Here is an 11,287-nt window from a genome sequence, read left to right as displayed (position 1 = left end):
CCCTGAATGACTATTCAAAATCTTAGCCTTCTGATCTGATCCCAAGCCTAATATTGAGTATATATAACCCTAACCCAACCTCTTTTTTGTTTTTGTCATACGTTGTATGACCCGCCGCGCGGCTCCCCTGTATCGTAGAAACTCTACAGGGGTAGAGTGAAACGACGATGGGGGCAACGACGTGATACAAATCTCTTTGTCATGCGTTGTAGGACCCGCCGCGCACGAGTGCGCGGCTCCCCCTGTATCGTTGAAATTAAACCAATGCATCCTTGTATCATTGTATCCTATATGGTCATATTACGTGATCGAGACAGTTTTTCGACAATATTATGCTATAAGGGGAGCATTTCAACTTTATGTCATAGTATAGGGGTGATTCGGAATCAGCGTTGGGAAATACATCGATTGAAGTTGATCTCAATTCTCAACGGTCGGGGGCCTTTTCACTTTTAGAAAAATCTCGAAGCTCGACTGTTTGTAGCGCTATTATTTTATATTGGCTATGCGCTACTGAGCCGCGCATCTTCTCGCAACCAACGTATGCAGATTGACGAAATGCGAAGGCAGATTGCAGAAAGATTGACATCGTGAATCAAAGGGGAGCCGCACACCCGTGCGCGGCGGGTCATACAACGTAAGACAATAACAAACAACTGCTGTGCGCATTCGTTTCGCCGTTTACATTGCACGCCAATATTTATGCGCGGTGCTCTTTTCTTACCTGCGAGGACCACACTAGGCTATTTATATCTTCATAAACCCGCAGTGGCACGACAGTTGAAACCAACTTGCATCGATGTATTTTTGCAGGGTGAGAATCCCTAGTGCCACGTTTTTGGTCAGCTTCGCCGGGGCTCATGTCTTTCCTCGAGGGAGCATTAGTGTCTACAGAAAAACTGACAAATCCTAGCGAAGTCCAATCCGAACCACATCTTCCATCAGAGGTGGTGCTGGGTCAGCTGGTTACTGAACGGATTGGCCTGGAGAAAAGCATAGTCCTGTTATTCTAAAGTTAACCATAGAGGGGGTCAGGTGCTGTTCGCTCACGGCTGGTTCTTGGAGCTAACACCCTCGGCCCCACAGAAGTGGGAGCACTGTCGGTGGTGGCACACCCAGATAACGGACAGTGTCTCTCCTTCTTTCTTCTTGGACTTGCATTGTTGCTGGTGAGTCAGCTGGCAACAGTGTACCATACTTTCATATTCATGTTTTCTTCCCCACTTCTCCTACACCTCACTTTATTACTCACTCATTCACTCACATGCCGCCTTAGGGCCGCTACCAGTTAGAGGGGATCTAACAATCAGACAAACTGCCAGCCTTAGGGCCGCTACCAGTTAGAGGGGATCTAACAATCAGACAAACTGCCAGCCTTAGGGCCGCTACCAGTTAGAGGGGATCTAACAATCAGACAAACTGCCAGCTATTGGAGATATAGCACTTAGATTATTACCAGCAAATACTTAAAACTTAAAATTAGCAATAATTACGTGAACAAAGAAATTGCCAAATTGCGACAAAAAAGGGTCTACTCAAAATTCAAATATCGCATGTAAATTCGTGAATCAGCACTGTAGTCAGTAGTATAGCGCGGAAATTGAGCCGCGCAAAGACAAAGATATAACACAAAAACAACAAAGATATGGGTGAATTCCATCGGAGGCTCAGGCATGCCTGGTAGGTTCCTGTCAGCCCACTAGAATGACAGGGGGCAGCCTGTTCTATCGAGTACCCGGGAGAACATTTAGGCATGGGTGGTGTTCTCCCGTGAACGAGCATTATGACAGTTTCCCTAACGGGAAACGTCGCTCACCAGGCTTTATCCTTTGGAGGAGCGGGATCACTAGCCCATGCCAAGTGACCCAAACCTACTGACACCTACAACCAGAGGAACCCCAATAGACGTTAGTCACTAATGACGGACGTAGCCTCCCAATGGTAAACGTTAAATGGTAGTGGACGCGCGCCAGATCATCAAAATGCGCGAGCATTTCTAAAATTTATTATGTCGCCGCGCCTCACGTTTTGTACAATAACAAAAACAATAACAAAACTGTCCATATTTTGTAACAAAATCTAAAATTCCATTACATCGTTTTCTATATGTCGAAATATCATTTTAATTGAAGGGGACAAGCTTTTAACAACAACATCATACGGCTTTCTTTTCTTCTCACTGTAACACTTAGAAAGAAATTGAAAAGTAAGACGAAGATTAAACAGCAGGACAGAGAATGAACACTGAGACAGAGAATTAATACTAAGACGGAGGATGAACAGTGAAACAGAGAATGTACAGTGAGACAGAGAATTAACGCTGAGGATGAACAGTGAAACAGAGAATATACAGTGAGACAGAGAATTAACGCTGAGGAAGAACAGTAAAACAGAGAATATACAGTGAGACAGAGAATTAACGCTGAGGAAGAACAGTAAAACAGAGAATATACAGTGAGACAGAGAATTAATGCTGAGAAAGAACAGTGAAACAGTGAATGGACAGTGAGACAGAGAATTAACGCTGAGGATGAACAGTGAAACAGTGAATGGACAGTGAGACAGAGAATTAACGCTAAGACGGAGGATGAACAGTGAAACAGTGAATATACATTGAGACAGAGAATTAATAAGAGATACAGAGAATTGCAGAACACTGCAACAGAGATTGAATAGTGATATAGAGAATGAACAGTAAGACAGAGATCAATTAGTGAGACAGAGAATGAACAGTAAAACAGAGAACAATGAGACAAAGAATGAACAGTGAGAAAGAGATTAATTAGAGAGCCAAAGAATGAACACTGAGACAGAGAATGAACACTAATCAGAAATGGAGACGAAGATTAAATACCGAGAAGGAGATTTAAAATACTGAGATATAAAGCTTACCTTTAGTGCGGTAGAATATCATTACACGGTTGGCTTAATATCTAATATCTATAAATGATTGCTGATTATATATTATCAGACGTATGTTATTTATAATATCTGTATTAGTTTCTTTTGTAAACATAGGGTGCCATATCATTGGCGGTATCTGTAAGTTTCTTTAAAAATAATGTACGGACATCATCGTCCATCACGTCAAACCCGGGATCATTAACGAATGAAATAAATCTGTTTGTAACCTCCCGCCAATCTCCTTTATAGTCTATATCCCGTTTCTTCTTTCTCGCATTCCTATTTTCTCCAACCTCTTCATCTTCTTCTTCTTCTTCATCTTCATCTTCTGATGCTGGATAATCACAACATTTGTTTACATCAGCTGGCCATATCCCAATATCACTTCCTGCAAAAATAATATTGGATTTTGACTATTATAACTTTATAAGAATTGGAAGCAAAGAATATAATAGGGAAAACCTGGAAAAACTTGCGGATGTGTGATTTATGACTCAGATGTCAGAGGGTGATTACCCACTTTAACAGACAAAATCATCTTTGTCTGTACAACCCTGATAAAAACCAGGGTTCACACGGATGCCTCGCCTTGGAGTCGAAGTGATGCTTTAGTAACATAACATTTACTGTTGAAACGTTCAAAATTTTCTCTACTGTCATTCGGAATGCTCCACACCTCCTACATTGACGGGGACGCACGACCGTCGGCCATAACACATGAAAAAGTTATAAACCTCAATATTAAAATTGGAATGTTAACATGCAAACAGATTAAAGATCAATTAAACAGACCTTTATCTTTTATGAAGAACGGTATGTTTCTGTAATCCTCAGGCAGGTCCTCCCATACCATCAAACCATCATCTATAGCTTGAAACATATGTCTGCAGGGGAAGTGAGTCCTGCAGAAATTTCTGCAGGTACAAGTTGGTCCTCTGATGTGGGAATATCAATAAAATGGGACCTTCAAATCAGTAAAATTAGGTGGGCTGGGAGAGCTGCACAGACTCCACTACCATTTAATATTAGCCTGTACTGGGTCAATAAAATGTGACCTTCAAATCAGTAAAATTAGGTGGGCTGGGAGAGCTGCACAGACTCCACTACCATTTAATATTAGCCTGTACTGGGTCAATAAAATGTGACCTTCAAATCAGTAAAATTAGGTGGGCTGGGAGAGCTGCACAGACTCCACTACCATTTAATATTAGCCTGTACTGGGTCAATAAAATGGGACCTTCAAATCAGTAAAATTAGGTGGGCTTGGAGAGCTGCACAGACTCCACTACCATTTAATATTAGCCTGTACTGGGTCAATAAAATGGGACCTTCAAATCAGTAAAATTAGGTGGGCTGGGAGAGCTGCACAGACTCCACTACCATTTAATATTAGCCTGTACTGGGTCAATAAAATGGGACCTTCAAATCAGTAAAATTAGGTGGGCTGGGAGAGCTGCACAGACTCCACTACCATTTAATATTAGCCTGTACTGGGTCAATAAAATGGGACCTTCAAATCAGTAAAATTAGGTGGGCTGGGAGAGCTGCACAGACTCCACTACCATTTAATATTAGCCTGTACTGGGTCAATAAAATGGGACCTTCAAATCAGTAAAATTAGGTGGGCTGGGAGAGCTGCACAGACTCCACTACCATTTAATATTAGCCTGTACTGGGTCAATAAAATGGGACCTTCAAATCAGTAAAATTAGGTGGGCTGGGAGAGCTGCACAGACTCCACTACCATTTAATATTAGCCTGTACTGGGTCAATAAAATGGGACCTTCAAATCAGTAAAATTAGGTGGGCTGGGAGAGCTGCACAGACTCCACTACCATTTAATATTAGCCTGTACTGGGTCAATAAAATGTGACCTTCAAATCAGTAAAATAAGGTGGGCTGGGAGAGCTGCACAGACTCCACTACCATTTAATATTAGCCTGTACTGGGTCAATAAAATGGGACCTTCAAATCAGTAAAATTAGGTGGGCTGGGAGAGCTGCACAGACTCCACTACCATTTAATATTAGCCTGCACTGGGTCAATAAAATGGGACCTTCAAATCAGTAAAATTAGGTGGGCTGGGAGAGCTGCACAGACTCCACTACCATTTAATATTAGCCTGTACTGGGTCAATAAAATGGGACCTTCAAATCAGTAAAATTAGGTGGGCTGGGAGAGCTGCACAGACTCCACTACCATTTAATATTAGCCTGTACTGGGTCAATAAAATGGGACCTTCAAATCAGTAAAATTAGGTGGGCTGGGAGAGCTGCACAGACTCCACTACCATTTAATATTAGCCTGTACTGGGTCAATAAAATGTGACCTTCAAATCAGTAAAATAAGGTGGGCTGGGAGAGCTGCACAGACTCCACTACCATTTAATATTAGCCTGTACTGGGTCAATAAAATGGGACCTTCAAATCAGTAAAATTAGGTGGGCTGGGAGAGCTGCACAGACTCCACTACCATTTAATATTAGCCTGTACTGGGTCAATAAAATGTGACCTTCAAATCAGTAAAATAAGGTGGGCTGGGAGAGCTGCACAGACTCCACTACCATTTAATATTAGCCTGTACTGGGTCAATAAAATGGGACCTTCAAATCAGTAAAATTAGGTGGGCTGGGAGAGCTGCACAGACTCCACTACCATTTAATATTAGCCTGTACTGGGTCAATAAAATGTGACCTTCAAATCAGTAAAATTAGGTGGGCTGGGAGAGCTGCACAGACTCCACTACCATTTAATATTAGCCTGTACTGGGTCAATAAAATGGGACCTTCAAATCAGTAAAATTAGGTGGGCTGGGAGAGCTGCACAGACTCCACTACCATTTAATATTAGCCTGTACTGGGTCAATAAAATGGGACCTTCAAATCAGTAAAATAAGGTGGGCTGGGAGAGCTGCACAGACTCCACTACCATTTAATATTAGCCCCTCCCAATAGGGAGGTAAAGTGGGTGCCCCAACATAAAAATTAAAAAAAAAAAAATCGATGTATTTTCGGACGCTGATCATGATTCCGATTAACCCCCATGACATAGGTGATAGCCGTGATAGGGTTGCTCTATCCAGAGCCCTTGCAGTATGCAGTAGCGCGCGCCCGCCTCACGGGCTTGTGAAACAAGCGCGCCCGCAGCGGCGCGAAAGCACATGGTTAGGTGAAGTGATAGGGTTTAACTTTAAATGCTCCCCTGGCGAGATATCATTATCATGGCGAAAAACTGTCTCGATCACGTGATATGACCATATTATAAGAAAGTTGATATAATTTAGGGTTTCAGCATTGAGCATATTGCATATGCTTTAGTTAGGGATTGGGTTAGCCCTAAGGCAGGGCACTGGGGTAGGGATCAGATTAGGTGGTTAGGGTTTCGAATAGTCATTCAGGGCCACCTGGAGAACGTGTTTGGTGTTGGTAATATAAACGTCGCGCGACAGTCGAGTGATTAGCTATCATTATACAAATCTAACAGGTCGCTAGCCTATGGCCTAGCGGCCTGCAATGTGCAAATTAGACCAGCAAGATCAAAGATGGTCAATAGTTAAGCCAAGTGTTCATTGTACTTGTAGGTTTACAATCTGCCAAGACGTGCGCCGAGTTGGACTCGTCGACGGTGTAATATTCAGGACAAATATTTTACGAGTATCACCCGTTAACAGTTAAAGTGTCCAGTGTTGCAAGTTTACAACCTGCCGACCAGCGCGCGGCGCCGATCAGAGTTTCAATTCATCGCCGGGTAACATCTGTAAAGCCACGTGTATGGTGTAGGTTTTTGGCTGCTCTAACCAGTTACGAGAGCCCTAGGAGTAGCGCGCCCCCACTTAGTATGCGAAGATCCATGGTTAGGTCAAGGTGTAGGTTTCTGGTTTACTTCAAGTAATTACTGGAGTATTAAGTGAAGAATTAAAACTTGTATAGAATAAATATGGTATTTATGGACGCAAATTTACAAATATTCTACCCGTCATTAACTTCCCATTGCTTGTGTATTTTGTGACTTTATGCAGAACACGTCATGTTTGTTAACTGCAACCATGGTATTGGTAACTGAATCTGATTTGTAAATCTAAAAGTTAATTGCACGGTTAGTTAATTGACTGATACAGATTCTGTTAACAATTTCAAAGTCAAACGCCCGTCATGATTAATATAAAAGATTTAAATAATTAATATCCAACTGCAATGTTAACAGTTAGATTATTCATTATTAAACAAGAAATGTCGAAAATTAATAATTACATTTACAATACTATTACTAATCAATCCAACGAATAAAACTTTTGAACCTTTAGGCATGTAATACTGTGACACGAACGTGGAACAAAAAGTTTTCGATTATTATCACGAATATTATAGCTAACTGGAACCCGTGAAGATTCATCGGGTCAAATAAACAAACACTAATTGATGGTCCATCCTTCGTAATAATTTTACAGAGTTTGACTGAGATCGAGAGCAATACCTAATAACCTAAACACTATTTGGTCCTATATGAATGTCAGATGTTTGTTCACGTGATAACTGGAGGCTCATTTTCATTGTTCCCTGATGATTTCTCTGTGAAAATGGCGCAATCTTATCAGTCATCGTTAAACCGACAAAAACAAATACACTAAAATTAGTCAAGTCAGTGTATTTTTACACCATCGTGCCTAAAACTATATAAAATTTGGCATCACATTATACAGTTACCATGGTTACAGGTCATTAGTTAGCACACAACGAGAGGAGTGGATCTCCGAAACTTGCTCAGTGGTAGCAATCACAATCAGTACCAAATAAGCTTGCTAACCTAGGATCACCTTTGGGGGATTTTAACTTTGACCTTTTTCTTTAAAGTCTGTGACTTCTTGTCCACACAACTGTTAGTATACTCCTCCCACCTGTCGATGCGCGGCGCACTGGGCACCACGTAGGGCGAGAACTCACGCTGGTGAATAACTCGCGGGAAGGAGCCTCTCTGCGGCTCGACCGCTGAGTACACGGGAATGGTGTTGGATCGGGATGGAGGTAGGGGAACTCTAGTCGGCATGTGGGGGCTGGACGGCTCGTTCCGCATGTTTGGAGAGGAGTCTACTTTGATTCTGGGAGGGAGGTTGGGAGGGCCGGTTCCGTTTTCTGAGATGGAGTGGCGGGGCACAGGACCCGGGATTCTCTGTGGGGGTAGTACTCCCAGAGCTCGGGGCTGGATATGAGGTGGTAAGGTTTGACTGTGTCCAACTCCGCGGCAGATAGCCGTAGTAGAGCTGCTCGTTCGGGGCTGGGTTAAAGAATCTCGACGCGGCAGAGGAATGGTTCTTGGAGGCAGCGAGAGGTCGCGTGATTGAAGAACAACCTCGCGCGACTGAAGAACAACCTCACGCGATGGAAGAGTGGCATCACGCGATAGTAGAGTAGAATCACGCGATGAAAGAGTAGAATCGCGTGATGGGAGAGTAGAATCACGTGATGGGAGAGTAGAATCACGTGATGGGAGAGTAGAATCACGTGATTGTATCGCTTTATCGCGAGGAGGCACAGACGGACCCAACTTATCCCTGTTCGTCGACGGAATTCGATGTGGTAACTGTGGCCTGGAATCAGGAACTATCTCTTGCTCTACGATAATTTCACGTGATGAAGTGGAGCTATCCTGGGAGTTGTCACCTCTGGGCGGCAGGGCCGGCTGTCGGGGAGGCAGCTCAGGTAACTGACAATTCTCGTAACACTCTTCACTCACGGTGTTAATAGGGTAGTCAAAACTGTTGCCATCAGTCTCGGTATTATCTAGGAAAAGATTAGGGGATGCTACTTCATTAGTGGGTGTTTTCTCAAAGTCAGGGATGGTAGTGGGAGTGAGGTAGTCCGAGGGAGGGGGAGGGAGTGGCTCGTTCTGCCACACTAAACTAGATATCTCACCTACTAGTGTGTTCATCTCCTCTAGATCTCTATTCAGATCAACTGACCTGAAGAAGTATACCATATGTTAGTAATAGCTCAGAGGGGGTATGATTACTAGACAACCCCAACGTTTCTTACTATTCTTCTACTGTAATTGGGGTACTGACAATATAAATCTTATTCATCATTTGTATGAAATGAATTATTTAGAGAGTAATGATGGATAGCGTGGAGGGAGAGGTACAGGGGTGTCCCCCATCTTACTACACCCCTGGAGAGGTGGCTACTAAATAGTCTGCTATTGATGGACCTCATATTTGTGAGTCTGGATGCGCACAGACAATAACATGTAAACGTCACCATTGACAAGGGAAAATATGTGAGGGTACTTACGTCACACCCTGATCAGAAGTGAACATTATTTCAGGATAGGGAGGCAGATCATGATCCTCATCAACCGAGTTCAGCTCATCTTCAGTCTTCTCATCCTCCAGGAAAGAAACCTGCAACAAAACATTATTTCTTCTTTTATTCTTCTTCAATTGTCAATTAAGATTTATTTTTCTCAGAAGATGTTTTGGCACAAAATTACTGATAAGAATAAAAGTACAATTCTGGCTGGCAGTTAGAACTTGGCTTATTCAACATTAGTGAGAAAAATTAATAACTAAGGAAAATGTAAAAAGCAATAACAAAGGAAAATGTAAAAAGCATACAAGGGAAAATGTAAAAATCAATAAAAAAGAAAAATGTAAAAATGAATAAAAAAGGAAATAAGTTGACCTGTCCCTCATCAGATAAGAAAACGTTAGCATAAGGAGGAGGAAGAGAAGCAGATGTGGAAGTAGAAGGAGGAGCTGAGGTGGGGACATGGGGCGGGATTGAAGGAGGGTGCTCTGTGGACACAGCACTGCTGTCACCCTCCAATAGTCCGTTAGATCCAACTGAACCTGGGAGGGAACGCTGTTACCACTGAATACTCAATATCATGACAATAACGATCTTACTGTTCAGTATCTTCAGCACCATGATATTGCTAAAATGCAGGTACTGATATGCAGAACGCACCTAGGCTGGGAGGTGGTCCCTTAGCGAGCGCGATCTGTCTGCCGTAGTTGATGTTAGCCTGACAGTCCGTGTCTATAGAACTAGTGCTCCTCGTACCAGAACTAGTTCCGGGGTCACTCTGAGGGGGAACTTGTCAGTTACACGCGCAATTAATTAGCAAACTAATTAATTAGTACCTACCAGGGGTTCTAGCTTACACTTCCAATCAGAGGGGTTTAGCTGTATATTCAATATTAATTTAATTAGTGGCTCAAACTAAGAACAGAATAATTGGAAATATAATTCTATTTATATTCAAGGAAAAAAGAAAATATACACCACTTAGTTTAACAAAAAATTGGTAAATTATCAAAATAATATTTTCAATGAACATAACAATTCCACGTTATTTACTTAATTCCTACCTGAGAAAACTTGTCGGGTTTGCCTCTCCGATATTTAATATGTTTCAGCTTCCGGTTCCGAAAGTGCAGCTTATTAAATTTCACTTTCACTTTCACTGACAAACACATGAGAGAAACCATGACGACGCTGTGTGGTTTGTCAAATCACTGATTATATATTACGTTCCAATGAGGAAAGAAACGACAAGCAAACCTTCAGTTCTAGCTACCAAACTTCAGACTTGTTTCAAAAGTTCTAGCTACGATAAAATAGTTTATAAAAAAGGTAACAATTAAGTGCACGCAGGGTGGGATGGGTGCACGCAGGGCACCCAACAATCAGCCGAGATAGAGCCACCTGGATCAAGCCATTATAAAATTAACGCTGAACTGACCACTATCTGCGTTACTATTGGTCAGTTGGCAGTCACGTGACACGTGCTTGCAAGCTGATTGGCTGACGACAAAGGTACGAGACAACAATAGGGCCAATTATAGATCCCCTGTTAACTGTCATAATAATCACTGACTTCGTCGCACGTGCAGAACCAGGCGTTGCCATGGCAACTCATGACATATTGGATTGCTGAACAATGTCGAGTACATACAAGCGTCAAGCAATGGTAAATGAGAGGGCTTTGTTTTAATTTAGAAATTGAAATTCATGCGAGGTGACCAATTCAGCAGAAATAAAAGAATAAGTAATAACGGACTACAGCAGTGAGAGGCAATAAAGGGATCTACAGCAGTGAGAGGTAATAAAGGGATCTACAGCAGTGAGAAGTAATAAAGGGATCTAATAAAGGGATCTAATAAAGGGGTCTACAGCAGTGAGAAGTAATAAAGGGATCTAATAAAGGGATCTACTGCAGGGAGAGGTAATAAAGGGATCTAATAAAGGGATCTACAGCAGTGAGAGGTAATAAAGGGATCTACAGCAGTGAGAGGTAATAAAGGGATCTACAGCAGGGAGAGGTAATAAAGGGATCTAATAAAGGGGTCTACAGCAGGGAGAGGTAATAAAGGGATCTAATAAAGGGGT

At 42.2% G+C, this 11,287-nt stretch overlaps 2 protein-coding genes and 1 long non-coding RNA gene across 12 annotated transcripts in view; all 3 read right to left on the bottom strand.

The window, feature by feature from the left end:
* LOC134819666 (zinc finger protein 277-like) overlaps positions 1-11,287 on the bottom strand; it is a 324,811-nt gene that overhangs the window by 181,700 nt on the left and 131,824 nt on the right. The gene's annotated exons all lie outside the window — the stretch shown is intronic.
* Positions 3,018-3,826, bottom strand: LOC134819512 (uncharacterized). The gene is made up of 2 exons (XR_010160780.1): positions 3,697-3,826; positions 3,018-3,292 (listed from the first exon to the last, which is right to left on the bottom strand). It is a non-coding gene; the product is annotated as an uncharacterized LOC134819512 (long non-coding RNA).
* The window catches only part of LOC134819654 (uncharacterized), a 68,026-nt gene continuing 63,794 nt past the window's right edge, over positions 7,056-11,287 (bottom strand). For all 10 annotated transcript variants that reach the window (XM_063829716.1, XM_063829718.1, XM_063829721.1 and 7 more), the window contains 4 exons: positions 9,863-9,980; positions 9,578-9,744; positions 9,188-9,297; positions 7,056-8,859 (listed from right to left, as the gene is read on the bottom strand). In XM_063829716.1, the coding sequence (XP_063685786.1) occupies positions 7,713-8,859; positions 9,188-9,297; positions 9,578-9,744; positions 9,863-9,980 (1,542 nt within the window). In that variant the 3' untranslated portion in view covers positions 7,056-7,712. The remainder of the gene's footprint in view (positions 8,860-9,187; positions 9,298-9,577; positions 9,745-9,862; positions 9,981-11,287) is intronic.

This window comes from Bolinopsis microptera, chromosome 8 (assembly GCF_026151205.1).
Source record: "Bolinopsis microptera isolate Bmic1 chromosome 8, MBARI_Bmic_1.0, whole genome shotgun sequence".
Taxonomy (NCBI): Eukaryota; Metazoa; Ctenophora; class Tentaculata; order Lobata; family Bolinopsidae; genus Bolinopsis; species Bolinopsis microptera.
This window is presented reverse-complemented; position numbering and strand designations above follow the sequence as displayed.